At 37.8% G+C, this 24,893-nt stretch overlaps 3 protein-coding genes across 5 annotated transcripts; 2 read left to right on the plus strand and 1 right to left on the minus strand.

The window, feature by feature from the left end:
- Window positions 1-1,409: 1,409 nt before the first annotated feature.
- Window positions 1,410-3,514, minus strand: LOC145548746 (myelin-oligodendrocyte glycoprotein-like). Its single transcript, XM_081599678.1, has 3 exons — window positions 3,381-3,514; window positions 1,945-2,307; window positions 1,410-1,664 (listed from the first exon to the last, which is right to left on the minus strand). Exons 1-3 carry the CDS (start codon window positions 3,445-3,447, stop codon window positions 1,543-1,545), a joined length of 552 nt encoding a protein of 183 aa, XP_081455804.1. The 5' UTR covers window positions 3,448-3,514; the 3' UTR covers window positions 1,410-1,542.
- Window positions 3,515-11,240: 7,726 nt separating this feature from the next.
- On the plus strand, window positions 11,241-15,125 carry LOC145548809 (uncharacterized). Of its 3 annotated transcripts, none has more exons than XM_081599803.1 (4): window positions 11,241-11,287; window positions 13,189-13,238; window positions 13,354-13,713; window positions 14,105-15,125. In XM_081599803.1, exons 1-4 carry the CDS (start codon window positions 11,262-11,264, stop codon window positions 14,260-14,262), a joined length of 594 nt encoding a protein of 197 aa, XP_081455929.1. In that variant the 5' UTR covers window positions 11,241-11,261; the 3' UTR covers window positions 14,263-15,125. The 3 variants fall into 3 exon arrangements, with proteins under 3 accessions (XP_081455929.1, XP_081455927.1, XP_081455928.1); XM_081599801.1 differs by having other exon boundaries at window positions 13,351-13,713; window positions 14,105-15,124; XM_081599802.1 differs by having other exon boundaries at window positions 13,351-13,713; window positions 14,108-15,124.
- A 6,303-nt stretch (window positions 15,126-21,428) lies between these two features.
- Window positions 21,429-24,891, plus strand: LOC145548909 (uncharacterized; the record flags this gene model as incomplete). Its single annotated transcript, XM_081599997.1, has 3 exons — window positions 21,429-21,482; window positions 24,069-24,540; window positions 24,821-24,891. Coding segments are annotated over exons 1-3 (597 nt in total), but the record flags the coding sequence as incomplete, so codon positions are not given.
- Between the last annotated feature and the right edge of the window lie 2 nt (window positions 24,892-24,893).

The following is a 24,893-nucleotide window of genomic DNA, read 5'->3' on the forward strand; positions in this document are numbered from 1 at the left end:
AAAACACAGATTTAAAATGTTTCCTTTAATGAAATGTGTTTATTTCTGATTATTAGATATTGATCTGATCAGTTGATCAGCAGCTTCATCCTGATGCTTCACTCAGTGATCTTCACATGAAATAGTTTAGAAACATTTGTTGTTTTAATGGATTTTTATGCATTAATTTAGCATCTTTTATCAGATTCTATGTTTCTACTTCCTGTTTATCTTTAAATATAATAAACTTTATTTAACTTTATCTTAAAGATCCAACTGAGAGAAAAGTTTGAAAAACACTGAAAACAAAGAAAAAAGAAAAGTTTAATTTTTTATTAGCTCAGCAACAAAATATCATCATACAGAAATTAAATTATTGAAGAAAATAGTCTAAATGTTGATGTGATCAGTAATTCAACAATCCATTAGGACTGAAGACACAAACCAGAACTGTGGTTTAACAGAAATAAGTTCACTAAACCTGAGTAAAACAAAGAAAAACGGCTCAATTTAATGTGGAAACCATACATAAAAATAAACAGAGTGAATAAAGTTTCACTTTTTGTGTAAGCTTGAAGCACAAAACCTGCTGGAAATTTTATATAAACTATATGAGATCAAACAATGTAATATGTACTGCAATTCTTGGAAAAATATCTATATTTTGGATCTGTATATAATACAGGAGTATAGAATATGCAGCATATTCTATACTCCTCAATGATTTACAGTATCTATTATCGGTGTGGAAAACGGCTATAAAAACACTGCAACTGATAATCACTCAGATAAAAGCAAAAAGGATGATTAATAAAGTACGATAAAAAACACACAAGATCTGATTTATATGAGATATGAATAAAAAATAAATAGAACAACATTGAAACATATGTAGAAAAGAAGCAAAATAAAAGCATAAATATATTCAAAACAAGGTACAAAAAGTGGAATATGAAGGAAATATGTTCATATGTCCTTTATACGGAACAGCGCCACTTGGTAGAGCTGTTGCCTTGCAGAAAGAAGGTTCTGGGTTCGATTCCCGGTCTTTCTACATGGAGTTTGCATGTTCTCCCTGTGCATGGTGGGTTCTCTCCGGGTTCTCCGGTTTCCTCCCACAGTCCAAAAACATGACTGTCAGGTTGATTTGCCTCTCCAAATTGTCCCTAGGTGTGAGTGTGAGTGTGTGTGTGTGTGTGTGTGTGTGTGTGTGTGTGTGTGTGTGTGTGTGTGTGTGTGTGTGTGTGTGTGCGCGTGGTTGTTTGTCTCCGTGTTGCCCTGCGGCAGACTGGTGACCTGTCCAGGGTGACCCTGCCTCTCACCCGGAACGTTAGCTGGAGATGGGCACCAGCACCTTCTGACCCCACTGAGGGACAAGGGTGTAAAGAAAATGGATGGAGGAAAGAAATACAGAAACTGTAAAAAATATGTGTGTGTGTGTGTGCGTGCGTGCGTGCGTGTGTGTGTGTGTATATTCCTTTTTGAGCTGTAGCTGCTGCAGAAATCAATCTCAGGTCAACTGGAGCTGATCTGGTTCTGGATCTGCTTCCTCCTTCTTCTGCTTTAGATCCAGAACCTTTTTCTGACAATCAAACCAATAACCACTGAAACCACCAGAACGGCTCCAACAATCAGTCCAACATGTTTGTTTCTGCCTCCATCTTCTTTTCTTCCCTCCTTGTTTTCTGTCAAACAGAATCAGAGCTGAAGGTCAGAATCCATTTCTCTTCACCTGCTGCTCTCAGACCAGCTGCTTTCTGCAGCAGCTTTAGAAACACAAACATCTGGGCTGACAGGTTCACTGCAGAACCAGAACCACATCTGGCCTTAAAGGGATATTCCCCCTTAGATTAGCCACAGAGACTCTGGAGACATTTTACCTTTAAGAAGATTCACTGATTGAACATTAAACCACTTTATGCAGCTTCCTTCTTTCACTGGAACATAGAAACCATGAAAACTCACCAGTAGGAGGCGCCACATCCAGGAAGACGACCCCGATGGGGTCAGAGGTCAAAGTGCGTCTCTTCCTGCCGGTTGCTTCTCTCTGGAAACCTCGACACTCGTATGTTCCCGTGTCGTTGGTCGTCACGTTGCTCAGAAGCAAAGACACGTCTCCGTCCTCCATCCGTCTGTCCTGCAGCTCCACCCGCTTCCTAAAAGATGGATGCTGGTTCTCTGGGTCCGGCTGCTGGTCTCTGAACAGGAGGACATATTCTGGTTCCAGGTCCGGTCGGGTCCACTTCACATACACAGCAGGTTTGTTGTTGGGGAGTCGGCATGGCAGAGAGACGGTCTGTCCAGGAACAGCTGAGATGTTTTTATGAACTACAGAGAAACACAGCAGAAAGGTCAGAGGTCAGAGTGAACCGGTCCACTTCCAGCAGCAGCAGAGACCAAGGAGAGACACTGGACTCTGACCTGGACTGGATCTGGACCTTAAAACAAGAACTGTTGTTAGAATCAGGAACAATCTGCTTCAAATGATCGAACCAGGATTCTTGTCATTTTCTGGTAAATATTTAGTTTTTCAAGCTTTGATCCAATATTTTATGATTTAATAATTTTAATCATCATTTTTCAATGAACACAAACACATGTCGAGTTAAACTGTTTGAGTTTCTACTTCCTGTCCTGCTGATGGTTTGATTTTCCTCATGATGAGAACAGAAACATCAGGATTTACATTCAGTAACTTTGACTTTTAAAGATGTTTACTACTCAGTTACATACTGACTCAGTGGTAAACGGCTTTACTTCAAATTATCAGTGAGTTTATTGTAGAAGCTCTTTAGGTGAAGTTATTTCTCATGTTTGCTTCATGTACAGCTTCCTTTGATAACTGATTTGATTTGCAGAGGTATAAATCAAACAAAACCATAAACTTTAAAAAGCAAGAAAAAAAATCAAAAAACCCTCGACAGGTAATGGTGCTCAAGTCTGCAGGTCATATTCAAAACAAAGTAGGACACAAAAGGATAAAAACTTTAAAATCTGATCAAAGTAATCACTTTCACTGTACATGTTGAAATCTCACAATGTTTTAATCTATTTTCATAACACAACCTTATTACACATCTGTTTTCACGTCTGACTCAATCATTCAATTAATTCTCTTCTAACAAACCTCTTAAAAAAGAAAAGGAGATTTTAACCGGTCAATGCAACTATTCTGTTACTATTTTAGTGTTAACAAAAAGTTAACACTATTTGTGTTAACTTAGCAAAGAAAATAACCGACTGTTTTTTAAATATACAACTTAACACCTGAAGAATAACATTAATTTAATTTAACTAGATTTTCATTTAGTATATTTAGTTTCATTCAATAAATCAAAGTTTAATTCCACACATTCTTAGCAATAACAATATATCTGAAGCAAACAGTAATAGAGACTAACCTGGATCTGTCAATGCAGAAAATCCCAAAGCAAAGAAAGGAAACGTGAAAAACAAGAAAGCGGCCATGAAGAGAAACGTCTGACAGGTGGAGGATTAAAAACTGAGCCACAGATCAGATTGATGGGCATTTATAGCCTAAAGTGGCAAAAAAAAAAAACCCGGACTCATCTAAAACGCCTTGGATCAGCCCACTTTTAGATTTCATCACCATACAGTCAACAGTAGGGGGCGCCATTACAACAGCAGCAACAGACTCACCAGAGACATTCAATCCACAGCGTCATGACTTTCCTTTACAAATGAGCAATGACCTGATATGTGACCGGAAAAGTTTTTGCACAATTTAGTTGTTTTTACTGTGAATCTGTAATTAACATATAGTTTACCAACATAATTTTATTCCTTATTTCCTCCTAGAACAGATCAAGCTGATTAGAGACTGATCTTTTTTCCTTCTCGCGAAAAATACATGAAACTTTAATTCTGAACGTCTGAATGTAAAAACCAACAAATTACAACTTGTGATAATTAATATAACGCCTGATGTATTATTTAAATATTACAGAGGAAAAACAGAGAACTCACCTCGCTCTGAGCTGAAGCTTTTGACACAGAAACAAAATCAGATTTCAGTTTCAGCTTAAAGCCGCACCTCACATTATCATTGCAGAGGATGGTGAAAACCAGAGAAGAAGCAAAACGATCATAAACCTGAAAGCAGCTCATGCTGAACGAAGAAAAGTTTACAATCAGAAGAGTGAAATCTTTCATTTAATCATTAATTAACAGAAAAAAAATTATGGCTTGTCAGTGAAGGCTGGGAGTTTAATGTGTAGCAAACAGAAAACTGGACAAAGAATCAAACCATAAAAGTTCATTATTTCTAGATAAAGGAGGCAGAGTGCAGAAACAAACATCCAAACCCTTCTGATGATGTTTTTTAATTTCCGCATGGAAATGGCAAAAATAATTATTTTGACTAAAATCATTTTCATTTAATTCTTAATAAATTAACATTTGATTTAATAATTATATTTGTAAAAAAGAAAACAATCCCCATCATTTCAATACTTCAAGAAAAAAGCAAACAGAACAACTTACTGAATTACTCCGAGAACAATGAAATTAAACAGTCTTCAGATTCTTTCATCTCATGATAATAAACAAAGAGCCACTTGGGAGCCAAATGAATCGGCCTTCTTTCAGAGTCGCGCCACAAGATCCATCTCCAGTCAAACTTTCCATCACATTAGCAGTGATGTGTCTATGGAGTTACCTCAAGAGTCTTAAAACAATATGTATTTAAAATAAAACAACTAAAAGAAAACAACTTAATGACAGAGAAATTTGTTGATCTGTAATAAATAAAGCTGACAGACAAAAAACATTAAGAAATCTGGAATTCTTCATTTACCGTTCAGACAAATAAGAGATAAAACCAATGATATTTTATTGTTGATCAAATCTAAAATAATTCTATAGTAGAAATTAAAAATGATAAGATAAAATAAAGCTAAATACAAATAAAAATAAATGAGAATTAATAAAGTTCAGTTAAAATCCCAGCTTCACACATGAGCAGTAAAAAATGTTAGTTAGTTTGTCTTTGAAAGAATAGCTTCTTATTTCACACTGGAGGTTTTACACACTGAAACAACAAACCCAAACCTTCACAACCTCAGTGTGAGGAATACCAGGCAGCATTTCCAACCTGACTGTTAGTTCATCACACTTCTAAAATAATATGGATTTATTTCAGAGTAATTGCAGTGTGAGGAATAACAGTCAGGTTTTGACATTCCAACCTGATGCCTGAGGAACCTGTAAACATGACAGGACCGGCTTTATTTATGTTCTCTTCAACACGACCATTCATGCTGACTGTAACCTGATCCACTCACTGAAGAAAAAAAAGATTTTATCTCTCAAACTAAAATTTCCTGTCAGCAGCTTCAGCGACGGGTGTGACTCAGACAGTTCAGGACTGAAACTACCAACAGTTCAGGGAGCAACGGTAAAAGAGGCAAGAAAAACAATTATGTTCTCTATTCTATTTAAAGCTTATAGGTAACAACCTATAATTTCCTAATATGACAGATTCTACACTAAAGTAGATACATAAAAAAAGATTAAATACTTCATTTAATAATAATAACAATCCCTCCTCTCATCCACCAGTACAGAAAATGGATGGATGTTTCATACAGAGGAACCCAGGACACAGAAATGAGACATCTTATTTTCTTGAAAACTTCACATAAATGACTATAGATTATTGATCAGATGTAAAAGGTTTGGTGGATTCCTGCATGAGGAGAATCTGACCTGCTGACCTTAGAGGACAGGATGGAGTATAAAGGTGGAGCAGCTCAGAGGAAAACCAAGCAGGAAGTTAAAAACAAGACGAGGATTTTAAAATGATCCTAAAATATATGAACAGCCTGTGGAGAGAAGATGAAATGGGTTAAATGGATTCATGTTTAGTTGTGAAAGCTAAAAAGCTTGCTTCCCTCTTTTTCTTGTTTCAGTAACTTTAAGTCAGGAAGAGCTGTATTGTTCTCTTCCTCTTTCAGCCCTTCAGATGCAATGCAGATAAGATTAGTCTGCACAGAAACACCCTCCTCCACCCTGAAGTCATGTTTCCACACACAGTGTGCGTTTGTCCTCTGTGTATGAACAACCACACCAACCATCATATTTGCATATTTATAAGCATCACAAATATGCTGCTTGCAAAGGGAAGCTGCTATATGCAGCCCATTTTGGGAAATGAAACTGTAAAGAATATCATAACAGTTAAGGTCTGTGCTAGTTGAGAAATGAACTCACAACACATTGGTTACTTTGAGAACCAAATATTCAACCAAGTCAACATTTTATTAAAATGAAGAATTTTGAGTGAAAAGTTATTTTGTGTCATTTTTATTTCTTTGAGTCATTCTTAATTTACTGTGTGGAGATCTAGAAACAGAATTGACAATTGAGACTAAAAACTTTTTAAACTTTTTAACATTAACTTTCCTGTTAAGGCGTTAAGAAGGAATAAAAAATGATATTTGTGTTTATGATTATACTGCCACTTTGCAGTTTATCTGACGTCTGTCATGGCAGCTGGCAGCAGGTTGCTGCAACACGTCTGTTTAAATGGAGAACTAGGAGTCTGTACACAGAGAAATGATGAGCCAGAGGACGACTAAACTTCTGTTAAAAACCTCTGATATTTATAGACTAACTTCACATATTTACAAAAATAAGCCTGAACATGAAACATAAAACATTGACAATCAGATAACATGTTTAAATATGTTGGCATTGCATACTTAAGTTATAAAACCAAAACATGACGTTCATATTTCATTTATCTTCTAAACCCAACAGACTTTTTCACTAAACAGATTCAGTTTATGGAAAATCAGAGCAGAAAAATCATCAGTGTCACATAATTTATTATCAACGGTCTGGATTCATAACAAAATCAAGGATCTTTTTCTTTCAATCTGGTCTCTCTTCTTTCTTTTACAACTAAAACATTTTAGATCATAAAACTTAGAAACAGTAGTTTGGTCTGATTTCCTCCAAACTGCTGATTATTAAAATGCTTCAAGTCCCATCAGATCCCTGTTGTTTGTCTGGGTGAATATTATCTGGACTGAGTTCATCCAACATCTTCAATGACAAAATAAAAACTTTCTCTGATTAGTTGTGATGTGAAGATTGAATCCTGACATTAAACCAGCTGGTTTTAGTGACAGCAGATCAACAATAACATGAAACCAAACTGGTATGAAATCCTGACAGAGGAGAGACTGAAGGGAGGAAAGACGGATCTGTTCTCCTGTCATCTAAAGTCCAACAGTCTGATAGAATCAGGTTCTGGTCTGATTCCTCCTCTAAGCTCTACTGGAACCACATTCAGAACCAGAGTCAGTTTGGAGAGGAAAAGAGTTTCAGTAACATTTCTAGAACAGCTGGACCTCAGAGTCTCTTTGTCCCAGAATCTGGATGGAATCACTTTGATATTTAAACTCTGTTGGTTCATTTAGTTTAATTAATCATCCCAGTTCCTCCAGTTCAGTCTCTCTGACTGAGACTGGGACGATCTGGATGTGAAGAAAATAATAGTTTATAGTTTCTAAGTTTTAGGATCTAAATGAAAACCTTTATGTTCTGAATTCAGACTGTTTATAATAAATGATGTGGAGCTGATGATTATTTTATGATTTTATATCAAGGGAATCTATTCAGAGAAACAGAAAAGCTCCAAAACTCAGTTTTTATTGTCAAAATGTAGAAAATGAATCAGACATTCTGAAAATTCACTGAAAAAAACAACTTGATGAAGCTGCTGAGTAAACAAACATAAGCTACAGTGATGACAGACATTCTAAGATTCTGGACTTTTTGTCTGATTTCCTTTTTCAATCAAAGAAGAAGTGACAAATCACTTCTCCCTTTTGTCAAGTGACATTTGACATTTTGGACCTCAGAGTCTCTGAGGTCCAAATGTGCAGCTACTCTGCTAACATGCAGAGTAGCTGCATGTTAGCAGCTACTCTGCTAACATGCAGAGTAGCTGCATGTTAGCAGCTACTCTGCTAACATGCAGAGTAGCTACATTTAAAAACAATGTGAAAAGAAAACAAAGTGAAAAGTGTGCTCATCTTATAAATGTTAAGTTTGTCTCTTCAAATGACTTTTTTTTTGTCAGTTGAAGTAACAAACTTTTTTACTCATTAATGGTACTGGGAAAAACAGCTCATTTTGCAGACAGAAAGGGGAAATGTGGTGCCTTGCAAAACAGGCAGAGTGTTTCATCTGCAGGTTGGAGACTCAATTCCTGAAAGTAGAAGTTAGAAAATGTGGCGAAACTCAGATTTGGTGAACTTTTAGTTTTAATAGGTTGCACAACAACGCCACCCTGGGAATTTCACCCAGAGAATATTTCTTTTGGTATAAGGCACACAGGTTCAGTTATGCATAAATTTAGCATATCTGAGACAGTTTCAAATTTATAAAACAACCATTTATTAAGCTCTTTTTAAAACCAGTTTCTTTTTACGAATGGGACACAAAGGAAAACAAAGAAAATCAAAGTGCAGTAGCTGAAGTTACCGGCCAGAGGGGGCGCTATAGGGACGGTATCCACCAAACACAGCAAACCCCAAAAAAACCCTTTGACACACCAGACGCAGTGAGACAACCCAAACTCAAGAATCACAGCACGCAGAAGGGGAAGACACCGTCACCACACCAACACCGCCACCGGACCTCAGCAACTGCAAAACAACAAAAGAAAAACGGTTAACCAAGATAACAATCTTAAACCTAATTAGAAAAAAAAGCAATATCAGCCCAACTAAATAAAAGACAAAAAGGGCCGTAAGCAAAATAAGTAAAGGAATAGAAATTAACAATAGCCAATACAAGTTAAAACATCAGGACCATGCGTGGCCCGCTTGTCATGCCACAACGGGGGGTGAAATGGGTGCGCCGATGCCACACCCCAAACACCGCTTCGATGGAGGCGGATAATACCGCCGCAGTCCAACTTTAAAAACGACTGAGATGGAAGTCCGGGAAAACGAACGCCGACTAACAGATCCGGGAAACGAACGCAAACAGAGCAAAGCAGAGTAGATCGGAGCAGAACAGAGCAGCAATGGTCCGACTGTGGGGGGACCTGCCGATCCAAACACACACACACACACACTCGCAGAAGGAGGAAGAGAAGGAGCGCAGCGCAGTGGCGCTTTACCACCAGGATCTCAGTGTAGCACGCACCAGCCAGAGATTTTGTTACTTTCCGCTGCCAGAGTCCACAGGACGCAAGCCACACAGTGGAAGAGCAAAGACGACACATCCTGAATGAACGCCGCAGCTCCTTATATAGCCTACCACACCCACCTTAACAACCGGAACTTCTCACCTGACAACCACCTGTGTGGAATTAGGTGCATTTCTATACCACTACAATAAGATTGTTTCTTGTTTTAATTAATTAATTTATTTATTTATTTATTTATTTATTTATTTAATTATTAATTATTAATATGTAATTATTAATTATTATCTTTTTTTTACTTTAATCATGCTCTTCAGGAAATAAAAAGACAACAAAGAATTAAGATCTCCTGGTTGTAAAGGCAGAAACATTATGTTTGTGCTGCTGCCTTTTTAAATGAAGCCGGACCAGCAAGGTTTACCGCACTAGACCGCCCCCTGGTGGATATTTTTGTTATATTGTTTTGTGAAGCTAAAAATAAAGGAAAATAGTTTCAAGATGTATAGTGATGGAGGTCAAAGGTTAGTTACAGTCTCACTGATCAGCAGGTCAGTGGTCTTAGAGCGCCACCGTCTGGTCACACACAGTCACTGCAGATTTCCTTCAGTTCCCCCTGATCTAAATCTGATTTCTCAAACCAAAATGTCTCATTTTGCAAATGCCTTAAGGTGTTTAGATCAAATGCATGTAGCTGAATTCAGTGAAAGGTTTGAAACCTCAACATTAAGACTTGAGTTTATTTGAAAAAAAATGTAAAATGTTAAATGTAGTTCACTTATGAGACCTTGGTTCACTTCCACTGTTAGTCTCAGCTGGAACAGTGATTAATGAGTCTGCCTTAAAATATGTTCCTCAATGTTCACTTACCTTTTGGACTAAATGTTGATAAAACTAGACACTTAAATATTATTCTGTCAGCTGTGCTCTATCTAATGCTTTTGAATAAGTTTTTATGTGAAGCACCACGAAAAAATATTCACACCCTTGAAGCGCTTCTTGTTTTCTCAAAGTTTACCTGTTTCCTATCTAACAACTGAGAGGTTTTGTTACTTACCGTAAATCATTTAATTTACTTCGTTTTCTGTTTCTGGTCTCAGTGTGATGAAAAAAAACTGCACAAAAAAAATCTGCGAAGCAGCGATACCGTGAAAGATGAACCGTTATAGCGAGGTATCACTATATATGAAGTAATTTATAAAAAGCAACTGAGTAATTTGCAGAATGGCTGCATATCTGAGTTTATCTAGGTGTATCTGGGACTTCATTCTCATGCCTGGCCTCATAATGCCTCAACATTGAAAAGGTGGATTTATTTAAATAGTTTAGTCAAACATATGTGACACTTAACCTGCAGAAACCAAACCAAACCAACTTTATTTATAAAGCACTTTAAAACAACCACAGCTGATACAAAGTGCTGTACATTAAAACACAACATAATAAAAAAAAATTAAAATAAAAACTTACAGTTTAAAAACAAAAACATACAATTTAAAACTAGATCCCGCTGGAGTTGAAAGCCAAGTACATAATATGAAAGTAAACTGAGAGTCAAATTCAGCTAAATTTGGATTCAGATAGATAGAAACTGACAAGAACCAGATGAAACAACAAAAATGAAAACAAATGTATTCTCCAATAAAGCATCAAAATGATCCCACGCTGCGGAAACCTTTTATTTGAGGCTGCTCCATAGTTGTCGCTGGCAAATGCTTTTGACAGATTGACAGATTGGCTTCCTTATAGACACAGTTTAGCGCAGGGGTGGGCAACTCCAGGCCTCGAGGGTCTCCTGCAACTTTTAGGTGTGTCTCTACTTCAACACACCTGAGTCAAATAATGAGGTCTTTCTGGAGAACCTGACCGCTAGGAGGAGATTCAGCTGTTGGATTCAAGTGTGTTGGACCAGGGAGTTGCAGGACACCGGCCATCCAGGACCAGGATTGCCCACCCCTGGTTTAGCGTGTATCGGTCACGTGACTTGAGGAAACCAATACCCACACGGGTTTTGGTCTTTGACACATGCGCCGACACATCGCGTTGCCGGACCCATCACTAATAAACAGTTTCTCTCTCACACACGGACTGCAGCAGATGGATGGATTCATGTCTCAGAGCTTCTCGGTAAGTCTGATATATGTATTTTTTTGTTCTCTGGTTTTTCTGTGTGAAGTTTGTTGTTGAGAAGCAGCGATAACTCTGCAGAAAAACAGTCGAGTTTCTTCAGCAAAAAGTGATTCCAGCTCTGATAAAACCAGCAAACACTTTGCTTTTAAATGCAGCATAGAGGTCAGAATATTAGTTACAGCAACCTGATCTGAGATCTACTTGTTTTCTTTTCTTCCTCAAACTGATCAGTGGACTGAGGTGATGAAGACTTCTGATGAAGATCCAACTTCTCCTTTCTGCAGTTTTCCGTTTAGTTTCAGAGTCTGAAGATTTTAATTCATAGTGATGATGAACTAAAAAATACAGTTTTTAATCATTCAGTGGTAGAGATTTTGATGCAGGTGTAGAGTTTTAGTTTATATCCTGCCTCCAACTGAGCAGAACCAGTGCGCGCGGAAGCAGAGCAAAGTGATTGGTTGGTTTTCTTTAGTAGGCGGGACATGTTGCTCCGCCCTCCTAGTTCACAAGGTTTCAGATTAACTGGTGATATTATATGGAGGTTGTTTAATGAAATAACAAGAGATGAGTACAAACTTGAAAATGAAAATATTAATGAAAATAATTTTTCAGATATTTCATCTGAAATAAACTTGATGAAGCAGATCGATATTCATCTTCACCAAGTTAAACTCAAAGCAACAGTCTGATCTGAGCTGATTTAATAAATATTATTTTGTGACACATAAACCTCCATATAACAGAAACTGAAACACTAAAATAAAGATAAACAGTAAACCATTTATGTTAATGAGTCTTAATGAATTTGTTTAATGAACCGATTCATTAATTTAATTCAGGTTTTACTGAATAAACCGTTTTGTCTCCTCTGTGATGAAAGTCCAGTTATGGGTCTGAATACAGAGAGTTTTAGATGATCAATATCTGCTTTTTATCTGAAATTGGTTTAACTTTTGAAAATGTTTAATCTCTTTTATGTAACGAATAATAAATAAACACATTAAAGATTATGCACAAATTAACATAATTAATGCTGCAATAATAATGGAATAACTAAACACAGAACTTTTCTTTTGCCTTCTGAGTATTTTAATTAATCTGATGTTTCCATTTGACTCAACAGCTGAAATATGAGACATTTTAATTCATTAAGAGGTTTGTTTTATTTTATTGCTGGAATTTTTTTTTGATAAATTGAAATAAATAATTTAACCTTAAATAAATGTTTTTCAATTAAAGAAGAGATCACAGTGAATTAATCTTTAATTTGTAACTTTGTCATTAATAGAGAAAGAATAAAATCACAAACTCCTTCAGGTTAATCCTGACAGATTAAATTAATCTCCATAAAAATAAAGAAGTTTCTGCTCTGAAATCAGAGGAAGTTGAAGCTGCTGCTGTATTTATTTATGGCCACAAGGTGGCAGTAATGCACTTTTAATTTTTACATGATTTGCCACCTTTTCCCCACTATATTATAAGCTGGTGGGTCACCAGACTTTACTTCCCCTCAACCATCAGGCTGATGTATAAACATGATTTTATACACCAGTAATTGTGACAGTAAAGATGATTAAATTAAATTTACAGTCGACCCATTGAGGTGGACGAGGTGTAGACCAGTTGGGTCGTCCCTGAACCTGCCTGTTAGTCTCACTTTATTTCCATAATTATGATGCCTGCTTATGCAGAATTTTTGTAACTTTTAACATTTTGTAACACAAAAACATGGTGGACTGACCTACTGTCCCTGACACTGAGCTTAACGGGTTTCTGGAAAACAATCATTATCACAAAAATAGAAAGTTGAGGAGTTTCTATGAATCTAAATGTCAGACTTTGTTCCTTGTATTGTTAGTGATGTTCTGCTGCCTCTCCTCCTCCTCTTGCTCACTCAGGATGAAGATGGTCTCCCTGCTGCTCCTCATCCTCAGCTCATGTCTCTGTGGTCAGTCTCCATCTTGTCTTTGTGACAGAAAGCTCTCTAGATGGAGCTGAAAGAATCCCATGTTCCAGTTCTCAGTGTGTCTGCTCCTCTCTTTCCCTCTCTGTCTCCTCAGCAGCAACATTTGTAGTGAATGTGACCCAGAGCAGCTATGAGGCCGAGGAGAACCACAGCATCACTCTGGAGTGGACCTTCACCTGCAGACCCGACTCCTCTCTGTCCTCCATGTTTATCCTCTGTGAATTTCTAGCTCCACCTAGAGGACTGGTTCTCTATCAGGTCCATGAAGGTGTTGAGATTCCAGATTCTCAGGATGATCAGTTTTCAGGACGAGTCCAGATTGACAAAGTCGTCCTCAGAGAAGGACGAATCAGACTCCATGTGTCCAGACTGAGGACTGAAGACTCTGGTCTGTATCTGTGTGACGTGAAAACTGAAGATGGATTCAACTCTGGAAGATGTCGACTCAACGTTACTGGTGAGTTCATGTTGTAACTTCTGAACTTTATAAAGTCTAAATGCAGCAAAAGTGAAATGAAACAGAAACGATGCAGTACCCGCACCTCTCCAGGGGGCTTTACGTCATTAAAAACTAAAACAGCGTAAACAGTGAGAAATGGGCATAAAAAGAAATTAATAAATGGATAAAAAGAAGTCCTAACTGGTTTCATCCAGAGAGTCGGAGAAAGATTAAAAGTCTTCATGTTTCTGTGAGTTTGTGAGGAGAACTGACCCGGTTCATCCAGGTTAAAACAGAACCAAACATTTCTGTGTTTATATGGTTTCATGGTTTCATGTTTAATTGTTTCCTATTAGACTTTATTCTTCTGATGGTTTCTCTAATATTCAAACCTCTCTTGTCTTTCCAGCAGCTGCTGATGTCTCTCCAACCCAGAGAACGACCTTGGATCCAGAACCAAAAGGTCATGGAAGGATCGGCCTCCATGTTTTTCTGGGACTGACAGCAGCAGCAGTAGCAGCAGCTGTGATGGTCAAACTTTTCCAGACTCTTCGTTCAAAGTGTTGATGTGGATGATGATCCTGTGGGCAGGAAGGAACTCCAGTAGCAGTCTGTGTTGTGCTGAATCTAAAGATGCCTCTGACTGAAGACTGTTGCTGTTTGACCAAATCATGGCTGCATGTCAAGAAAACAGATCAAATATCAGAGAAAAAACTTCACTGAAACACTGGATGACATCATCAGTCTCTGCTACTCCACCTCATCAGCTTTTGCTTCTCCTCTGTAGAGAGAAAGAGGAGAGAACACAAACAAGGAAACTAGAAAAATCAGTCTAATAATGAACTACTGAACACAAAGAATGAACATAAACTAGAAAATGACTGAAGTAAATTAAAACAGAAACCAGACAGAAATAATCAGAACTAAGATCCCAGAAAACCCAAAACATCTCAGGAAGCTGCTGATAAAAAGCAACAAATATTTAATTCAATTTAATTTTCTGTTTGATTATATTTGAGCAGAACTATACAAGTAAAGGTCGTTTTAAATGTCCCAGTTCTAAAAACAATACATTGTTGTCATAGTTACACAACACTACAACTGTGCTAAAGTAAAAAAATGTAAGAAGAAAGATCCTCCAATGACAAACCCAGAGGGAAACCAAAACCAGAACCAATCAGAGCTGATGTAGCTGAGCTGCTCCAACATGGCTGTCATGGAAGAAATGACTTTAACAAGAGTCTGGATGAGAAGAAAAAATAAATGTATTAAAACCTTGCAAGGTGAGAACAGAAACACAGAGTCAAGGAGTCTGTCAGTCTGTCTGACCAACAGTGGATCTGGCTTCCTGTTATAGGCTCTGGTCAGAGAAGAGAGACTTGATTGGACAATAGGTGTGAATCCCTGATTGTGATGGACCAGGGAACACAGATGGTCTGGTCATTTGTCTGTTATGGAAAGAAGGTTGTTGTCTGATGCTAAAGAGGGCAGATAAGTTTTATGTTGGGGAAGCAACACTAGATGGTCTCCAGGATCAAGTAGCTCCTGCTGTTAGCAGAGGTCAATGTGAGGGCAGCTTCACTAACCTAATGATAAACTAAAGTAGAAGAGGGTCAGGAGCAGCTCCTAACATTTTCTATTACATGGCTCCTCCATGTTTTCTCTGTTTACTGAGATCAAACTTCTGGACTTTGGTCTCATCAGTCCAGAGGATTTTGTTCCAGGATTCATTCGGTTCAGTTCTAATGACTTTGTCCAGTTCAGTCCAGATTAATGGATGTTTTACACAAGTTTAATAAATTTTAGTAAAAACCAGCTGGTGAAATGTTTACAATAACAGTTTTTTTTTAAATAAATGAATGAATTTTATTAATGTTTTGATATGTAAAATATTTTAATTGAACGACTGAATGAATCTTTCTGAAAAAAAGCAACAGATTCATTCCCTCTTGTTTTGAATCAACTTTAAAAAGTTCTGTGGAAACAAATTTATTGAAGTAAAATAATGTGAATTGAAGAAAGAACTGAATATTTTTTTAGAAAAGATTTGATATCAAAATGTGTAAATTAATGACTGAAAAGCTGACAGAGTCGTTTTCTGTTTTCAGCTCCAAAAGGTTCTGTGGATCAGAACCATCCAGATATTAAAGCTTTAACAGCTCAGAGTTTTTTTTAATCTGATTCATTTTCTGTTTCTGGTGTTAAAATGTAAATAAATTATCCATCCATCCATCCATCCATCCATCCATCCATCCATCCATCCATCCATCCATCCATCCATCCATCCATCCATCCATCCATCCATCCATCCATCCATCCATCCATCCATCCATCCATCCATCCATCCATCCATTTTCTTCCGCTTATCCGGGATCGGGTCGCGGGGGCAGCAGCTTCAGAAGGGAGGCCCAGACTTCCCTCTCCCCAGCCACTTCTTCCAGCTCCTCCGGGGGAATCCCAAGGCCTCCAGCGTGTCCTGGGTCTTCCCAGAGGCCTCCTCCCGGTGGGACGTGCCCGGAACACCTCACCAGGGAGGCGTCCTGGAGGCATCCTGACCAGATGCCCGAGCCTCAACTGGCTCCTCTCGACGTGGAGGAGCAGCGGCTCTACTCTGAGTCCCTCCCGGATGACCGAGCTTCTCACCCTATCTCTAAGGGAGAGCCCAGCCACCCTGCGGAGGAAACCCATTTCGGCCGCTTGTACCCGTGATCTCGTTCTTTCGGTCATGACCCAAAGCTCATGACCATAGATGAGGGTGGGAACGTAGATCGACCGGTCTTGTGGCTCCACCTGTGAATAAAACCACTAACTATTCTCATTCAGATGTTAACAATATAACTGGCTCCAAGTTTCAGGTTTAGAGTTTATTGTTGAAGTTCTTTGATTTATTTCCTAATTAGTTTCCATTACCTTATGGATCAGTAGATCTTGAGGTCTTGTTCTACTCCTGATGACAATAACAGGGCAGAAACATCAACATCCTGGTTTTGAACCAACGCTCAGTGGTTTCAGTGAGCTACAGCGGCTCAGTGGTTTCAGTGAGCTACAGCGCTCACCACTCAGCGCTGTAGCTCACTGAAACCACAGAGCGGTACAGCGCTCAGTGTACCGCTCTGAGCTTCAGTTCAGAGCTCAGTGGTGAGCGCTGTACCGCTCAGTGGTTTCAGTCATTCAGCCTTGCAGAGTCTCTAATGTTCCTGCATATTTATGTTGTTGTGGCCATCAGTAAAGTCAACTGTTCTTGCTGAAATACAAATGCCGACACACCAAGATGACTTAATGATGAACTAAACAGTTCTTTAGTTCATCCAGATATAGATTATTGGAACTTCGACCCAATGAAAATATTATCTGAACATTACCGGGTTCACATTTACCTGCATGTAGTAAAAGTGACAGACTCCAGTGAAGAGGCTTTAGCATCACATTCAGTTCAGAGTTCAGTCTGATCATCACCTTACAGACTTTCATGTCAGATTGATTTAAAGTCAATTGTGCTAATTTTAGAGCTTCCATTAAGTTTCATCTAGTCAGCATAAAACATGTTTAAAATTATAATTGAAGCTGTTTAGATACACTTTTCTTTTTGTCTCCATCTTGATTAATGCATTCCTCAGAGCAGGAGCATTCCTGCTCCTCTGAGCATTCCTGCTACTCTGAGCATTCCTGCTCCTCTGAGCATTCCTGCTCCTCTGAGCATTCCTGCTACTCTGAGCATTCCTGCTCCTCTGAGCATTCCTGCTCCTCTGAGCATTCCTGCATGTTCAGAAGAAGACCATGCAGGAATTTTAAAAAAAGGCGAGGATTTTAAAATGAATCCTGAAATGTCAGGATTCATGTGAGAACATGAGTGAGATGATGATGTTTCCCCAACTGTGTCACATGTGAAAATCTGAATGAGGAAGTGAACAAAAAACTTGCAAAATTTATCCCATTCATTCTGAATGAGGAAGTGAACAGTGTAAAGTGAAGTGTTCTCTGATCAGGAATGATCAATGCATTGATCAATTCCTGATCAATGCATTCCTGCATTGCTCCTGCATTCCTGATCAGAGGAGCAGGAATGCAGGAGCATTAACTCTCTTATTCTCATATTCTTATACTCGCCTCCTCTGGTATGAGGAGGCTGAGCCTCCTCTCTTATTGGAAAATTAAAGGTTATTACCTATAACCTTTCTTACCTATAATACCTATAAGCCTCCTCTGGTATGAGGCTCTATGTCTCTCACTCTGTGTGAGAGACATACATTTTTGTAACATGTAACTTACTGGATCAGGAATACTAACTGATAAAGAATTAAATAAAAAGTCAAATGAATTATGTTTTTTTTTTCTATTCAGAAGTTAAAGGACACTAAGATCATCAGAAGGGCTTGGATATAAAGTGTCTGTTTCTGCACTCTGCTCCTTTATCTAGAAATAATGAACTTTTATGGTTTAAAAGTTGTCTCTTTGCTACATAAGACGCAAACGTCCTGTCTTCATTGTCAAGCAATAATAATGTTTCTGTAGTTTAATGAGAAGATTTCACTCTCCTGGTTGTAAACTTTTCTTTTTGGAGGAAATATTTGCTTTTGTTTCATATTTTAAATGATTTGGTGCAGTTGGTGCCTTTAGCAAACTTTGGCCATTATATGAGTTTGTGTGGTAAAATGTTATAAAAATGTTGAGTTTGAGTTGATAACTGCATGAAAACTGTAAAGATGTACAGCTTTTCTAGTTAGGAAATGATGTTTAACACACCTGCATGAGCTGCTTTCAGGTTTATGAGCCGTTTTTCAGCAGCAAACATCCTCCTATAGTAATGTAGGGTGTGGCTTTAAGCAGTGTTTGTTTCTTCAGCTCAAATCGAGGTGAGTTCTCTGCTTTTCCTCTTGTAACATTTAATGAATACATCAGGCTTTATAAATAACTATTAGCGACTGTGTTGTCTTTTACCTTCAGGTTCAACATTTCATGTATTTTTCGATAGAAAAAAAAAATCTGTCTCTATAATCAACCTGATCTGTTCCAGGACATTAAGGAAATAAGAAATAAAATTATGTTGGTAAATTATATTTTGTTATAAAGTTTTTTTCTAATTCATACATCGATATACAATGTAGTAAAGTCACCTAAACTGCGCAAAGACACTTTTAGTCACATATCAGGTCATTGTTCGTTAGAAAAGAAAAGTCATGACGCTGTGGATTTGAACCTGTTGCCGCTGTTGTGATGGCGCCCCCTACTGTTAAAAGACTGTATAGTGTTGAAATACGACACTATCTCAAGAAAGTGAGACGGTAAGGCGGAGCTTATCGGTGTGGTTTAAAGCCACGCTCTGCACCTCTGGCTTTAAATCAAACTGAACCGCGGCTCAGGTTTTAATCCTCCATCTGAAAGACATTTGTCATCATGATCGCTGCCTTGATTGTTGCGGTTCTTTGCCTGATATTGGGATCTGCATTAACAGATACAGGTTAGTCTCCATTTGCTTCAGATATATTGTTATTGCTAAGAATGCATGTAATTAAACGTTAATTTATTGAATGAAATAATATTCCTGAAGTTATCATGTTTGTTCAGGTGTTGTCTATTTCAGAAACAGAGTTGGGTTTTTCCATAAAGTTCACGTAGCGCGGAAAATAGTAACGGCAGAAATGAAGTTCACCCTTTAAGAGTTTTTAATGAGATTTATTAGAAAAGAATGAATGGATGATTATGGCAGACTTGAAATGGGTAAAAGGGTCGTTCTGTCAAAAGGGAAAAAAAAGGTCGGGTAAGAAAACATGTCAGAATTCAACCTCGAAAGGCGTAAGAGTTACAGTGAAAGTGATTATGTTAATTAGATTTTGTGTCTACTTTGTTTAGAAAATGACATGTGGAGCCTTGAGCACCGTTACATTTACATTTTTATTTATTTTTTTACTTTTGAAAGTGTGTGTGTCCATGGATATGTTTTATCTTCTCTCCACAGGCTGCTGAGACATTTCAAAATTCATTTTAAAATCCATGTCCTGTTTTTAAATTCCTGCATGGTTTTCCTCTGAGCAGCAGGAGCACACCTCTTGAGTATAACACATGCTGTCCTCAGAGGACTAAGGTCAGCAGGTCAGATTCCCTTCATGCAGCAATCCACAGATCAGACTTTTTACATCTGATCTATAATCTATATTTATTTATCTCATTGGTGAAATTTTCAAGGGATCAAGAATAAAAATTTCTGAATTTTTTTGCCTCCTTTCTCCCTGTGTATGAAACATCCATTTTCTGTACTGGTGGATGAGAGGAGGGATTATTACTATTATTAAATTTAGTATTTAATCTTTTTTATGCATGTAGTGCAGAATCTCTCACATTAGGAAATTAAAGGTCATTTACCTAAGCTTTAACAAGAAAGGAGAAATTTGCTGTTTTTCTTGCCCCTTTTCACGTTACTCCATAAACTGCTGGTGGTCTCAGTGTTTGCCATAGAAGCTGTTGACAGGAAATTTTACTTTTGAGAGATAAAATCTTTGCTTGTTTTAGTGAGTGGATGTTACAGCCAACGTGAACCGTCATGTTTGAAGAGAGCTACCAGAGAGAGGGAGGAAACAGTCATGTTACAGTTTCCTCAAAGCCTCAGTGACACCAGACTGTGAAGGTCTGTCTGGTTGTTTCTGATGAATGTGAGTTTTGTTAAATTGTTAAATTGCTTTTCCCTGAAGTACAGAAATGATGGGGATTGTTTTCTTTTATACAAATATAATCACTAAATCAAACTGTAAATTCTGACTTGTTGGATCAAAAATGCTAACTAATTAAGAATTAAATAAAAAGTCAAATGAATTGTGATTTTTTTTTCTATGTTTCAATCCTGAAGTTAAAGGACACTAAGATCATCAGAAGGGCCTGAATGTATGAATGCTGTTTCTACCCTCTGCTCCTTAATGAACTTTTATGGCTTAATTCTCTGTCCAGTTTGCTACAACTAGAAAACGTCCAGTCTTCACTGTCAAGCAATGAAAATGTTTCTGTAGTTTAATGATTAATTAGAAGATTTCACTCTCCTGGTTGTAAACTTTTCTTTTTGGAGGAAATATTTGTTTAAATGATTTGGTGCAGTTGGTGCCTTTAGCAAACTTTGGCCATTATATGAGTTTGTGTGGTAAAATGTTGAGTTTGAGTTGTTAACTGCATGAAAACTATCAGGAAAAACTGTAAAGATGTGCAGCTTTTGTAGTTAGGAAACATTGTTTATCATACCCACAGTGAGACACGTTCAGCATGAACTGAATGAGCCGTTTTTCTGCACTAAACATCCTGCAATAGCAATGTGAGGTGTGGCTTTAAGCAGTAGGAACAGAAACCTGTTTGTGTTTCTGCCTCAGAAGCTTCAGCTCAAATCGAGGTGAGTTCTCTGTTTTTCCTCTGTAACAAATTTAATGAACACATCAGGCGTTTTAAATAACTATTAGCGACTGTGTTGATTTTTACCTTCAGGTTCTATATTTCATGTATTTTTTATAAAAGAAAAAAACAATTTAATCAGCTTGGTCTGTTCCAGGAGGAAATAAGGAATAAAATTATGTTGGTAAATTATATCTTATTACAACGTTTCTCTAATTCACACATCGATATACAATGTAGTAAAGTCGCCTAAAAAAAGTGACATATTTGTTCGTTAGTAAAAGAAAGTCATGACGCTGTGGATTTAATGTCTGGTGAATCTGTTGCTACTGTTGTGATGGCGCCCCCTACTGTTAAACGACTGTATGGTGTTGAAATACGACACGGTGTCCAGAGGAAGGTGTGATGATCCGTGTGTGGTAAGGCGGGTTTATCGACGAGGAAGTTATCTGGCTTTAAATCGCTCTGCACCGCGGCTCAGGTTTTAATCCTCCATCTGAAAGACATTTGTCATCATGATCGCTGCCTTGATTGTTGCGGTTCTTTGCCTGATATTGGGATCTGCATTAACAGATACAGGTTAGTCTCCATTTGCTTCAGGTATATTGTTATTGCTAAGAATGTATGGAATTAAACGTTAATTTATTGAATGAAACTAAAAATACTGAATGAAATTCTGGTTGAATGAAATAATATTCCTGAAGTTATCATGTTTGTTTAGGAGTTAAAAGTTGTCAATTTAAAAACAGAGTCGAGTTTTTTAACGTAGCGCTGAAAATAATAATAGCAGAAATGAAGTTTACCCGTTATAAGTTTTATGTGAGGTTTATTAGAAGAGAATAAATGGATGATTGACCTGAAGCCGGATGGGTAAAAGGGTCGTTCTGTCAAAAGGAAAAGAGGGAAAAAAAAGGTCGGGTAAGAAAACACAAGTCAGAATTGAGTCTCGAAAGGCATAAGAGTTACAGTGAAAGTGATTATGTTGATTAGATTTTCCTACTTTGTTTAGAAAATGACGGAGCCTTGAGCACCGTTACATGTAAATTTGTATTTATTTTTTTTACTTTTGAAAGTGTGTGTGTCCATGGATATGATTTGTTATTTGATTTGCAAGTAAATCATATATCTTACTTTATTAGTAAATAAAGTAAGTTAACCTAAAACTGATTGATAGCAATAGAGATTTGGACATGTAGACAGTTTAGTGGCTATGCAGACTGATCAGTAGCTGCTATGATGATATTGTTTTTGTGTGTTTATTGGTTTATTTAGTCTCTGTGTTGTCATGTCAGGCCCCTGATCTGATTAATCCCTCCTGTCTTTAACCTCATCTGTGTCTCCTGCTCTCTGCCTCGTCTTTGTCAGGTTATTGTTTGAGTTTTTGGTCGTGTTTCTTTGCTCTCCTGTGGTTCATGACTTTGTGTCCATTTGGGACATCATTAAACTCATTTCTTCACTTTACCCAGAATCTGACTGCCAAACGCATCATGACAGCTGCATGAGATTTATAAAGAAAATATGTTTATTGGGCCATTTTGTGTTAAGAGTATAGCCCCAATTCAAATTTGGATATGGCATAAGTCAAAAATAAAATAAAAATATGATTCTGTAATCTTTTTAAACCTGTAATACACAACAAAGAGAAGACATTTGATGTTCAGACAGATAAACTTTGCTGTGTTTTTGAAAATAATCTCATTTTGAATTTGATTCCTGCAACACGATCCAAAAAAGTTAAATCAGGCACAAGAAAAGACGGGAAAGTTTAGGAATGATGAGAAAATATTTGTTCGTGTCACGATCCCCCAAATAGTCAATATTAACATTTAAGGTGGGGCGAGGTCCGTAACTTTGTGAAGAGCTGCTTGAACAAATATTCTCATAATTTAGGGAAAACGTTTCTCCATGTGAATTTGCAAGGAATTTAGGGATTCTATCATCTGCAGTCCTTAATATTGTCAAAAGGAATCTGGATAAATCTCTCTAAGTAAACAGTAAGGCTGTAAAGCAGGACTGAATATTGCTGACATTCAACCACTTAGGCAGTTCTGCATCCTAAGCTGCATTGTGGTCGTGTTACAACACCATAACTTCCTCGTAGAACAACCCAGGACTTGGACTGGCTTGTCTGCAAGTCAGACCTGCACATGTTTGAAGAGCAAAATACAATAATGGAAACATCAGACAGTTATCAACTAAAGTTGTTCATAGAGCAAGAATGGAAAATATCTCCACCCAAAGAACTTCAACAAACGGGAAGTAAAGTTTTTCTATGTAACTGAGTGGTAAATATCTTAGGAATGAGCTGCAGGAATCCAGTTCAGATCAGTGAATATTTGCAAAAACAAAATTTATGCATTTGAAAATTACATATCTTGTCTTTGTAGTGAAATCAGTTGAAGGTTGAAAATATTTGGAAATAATGCTGTTCTGATTTTGTTCTTCTTTTTGTCCTAATGTCATTGGAATGGGGCTTGAATTACATGTTTTATCCATTTATCTCCCAAAGATCTGATGGCAAATTAATCTATAAATGAACAATATTTCACCTCTAGATAAGAGAGAATCATTATAAGTCCAGTTAAACATTTACTTTTACAGATTTCACTTCAAACTTTTTATCTTTTTCTTTTTACTGCATAAAGGTTCAATCTGTATCACATTTAATTGTTGCAAATTAGTCGTTAAATTCTGGTACCATCATGTAAAGAACTGGACTTTAGTCAGAAATGTTCCTGTTATGTGAAAAATGTGCAGTGAAAGTTACTGAATGTAAATCCTGATGTTTCTGTTCTCATCATGAGTAAAATAAAAGTGTCAGCAGGACAGGAAGTAGAAACTCAAACAGTTTAACTCTCCATGTGTTCATTCATTATGATGATTAAAATCATAAAATATTGGATCAAAGCTTGAAAAACTAAATATTTACCAGAAAATGACAAGAATCCTGGTTCGATCATTTGAAGCAGATTATTTCTGATTCTAACAACAGTTCTTGTTTTAAGGTCCAGATCCAGTCCAGGTCAGAGTCCAGTGTCTCTCCTTGGTCTCTGCTGCTGCTGGAAGTGGACCGGTTCACTCTGACCTCTGACCTTTCTGCTCTGTTTCTCTGTCCTGTAGTTCAGATCTCAGCTGTTCCTGGACAGACCGTCTCTCTGCCATGCCGACTCCCCAACAACAAACCTGCTGTGGTTGTGAAGTGGACCCGACTGGACCTGGAACCAGAATATGTCCTCCTGTTCAGAGACCAGCAGCTGGACCCAGAGAACCAGCATCCATCTTTTAGGAAGCGGGTGGAGCTGCAGGACAGACGGATGGAGGACGGAGACGTGTCTTTGCTTCTGAGCAACGTGACGACCAACGACACGGGAACATACGAGTGTCGAGGTGTCCAGAGAGAAGCAACCGGCAGGAAGAGACGCACTTTGACCTCTGACCCCATCGGGGTCGTCTTCCTGGATGTGGCGCCTCCTACTGGTGAGTTTTCATGGTTTCTATGTTCCAGTGAAAGAAGGAAGCTGCATAAAGTGGTTTAATGTTCAATCAGTGAATCTTCTTAAAGGTAAAATGTCTCCAGAGTCTCTATGGCTAAAATAGGGGGGAATATCCCTTTAAGGCCAGATGTGGTTCTGGTTCTGCAGTGAACCTGTCAGCCCAGATGTTTGTGTTTGTAAAGCTGCTGCAGAAAGCAGCTGGTCTGAGAGCAGCAGGTGAAGAGAAATGGATTCTGACCTTCAGCTCTGATTCTGTTTTACAGAAAACAAGGAGGGAAGAAAAGAAGATGGAAGCAGCCGTCACCATTTTGGAGTGGCTATTGTAGCCGTCATGAT

This window comes from Poecilia reticulata, chromosome 18 (assembly GCF_904066995.2).
Source record: "Poecilia reticulata chromosome 18, P_reticulata-male-v2, whole genome shotgun sequence".
Taxonomy (NCBI): Eukaryota; Metazoa; Chordata; class Actinopteri; order Cyprinodontiformes; family Poeciliidae; genus Poecilia; species Poecilia reticulata.

What these genes read in the sequence shown, in the direction of transcription:
- LOC145548746 (XM_081599678.1), bottom strand. Translation starts at nt 3,447, where the DNA reads ATGGCCGCTTTCTTGTTTTTCACGTTTCCTTTCTTTGCTTTGGGATTT. An exon ending in TTCTGCATTGACAGATCCAG is followed by an intron (nt 2,308 to 3,380) that starts GTTAGTCTCTAT and finishes GTTTCTCTGTAG; the next exon opens with TTCATAAAAACATCTCAGCT. An exon ending in GGATGTGGCGCCTCCTACTG is followed by an intron (nt 1,665 to 1,944) that starts GTGAGTTTTCAT and finishes TCTGTTTGACAG; the next exon opens with AAAACAAGGAGGGAAGAAAA.
- LOC145548809 (XM_081599801.1), top strand. Translation starts at nt 11,262, where the DNA reads ATGGATTCATGTCTCAGAGCTTCTCG. An exon ending in TCATGTCTCAGAGCTTCTCG is followed by an intron (nt 11,288 to 13,188) that starts GTAAGTCTGATA and finishes TTGCTCACTCAG; the next exon opens with GATGAAGATGGTCTCCCTGC. An exon ending in CCTCAGCTCATGTCTCTGTG is followed by an intron (nt 13,239 to 13,350) that starts GTCAGTCTCCAT and finishes CTGTCTCCTCAG; the next exon opens with CAGCAACATTTGTAGTGAAT.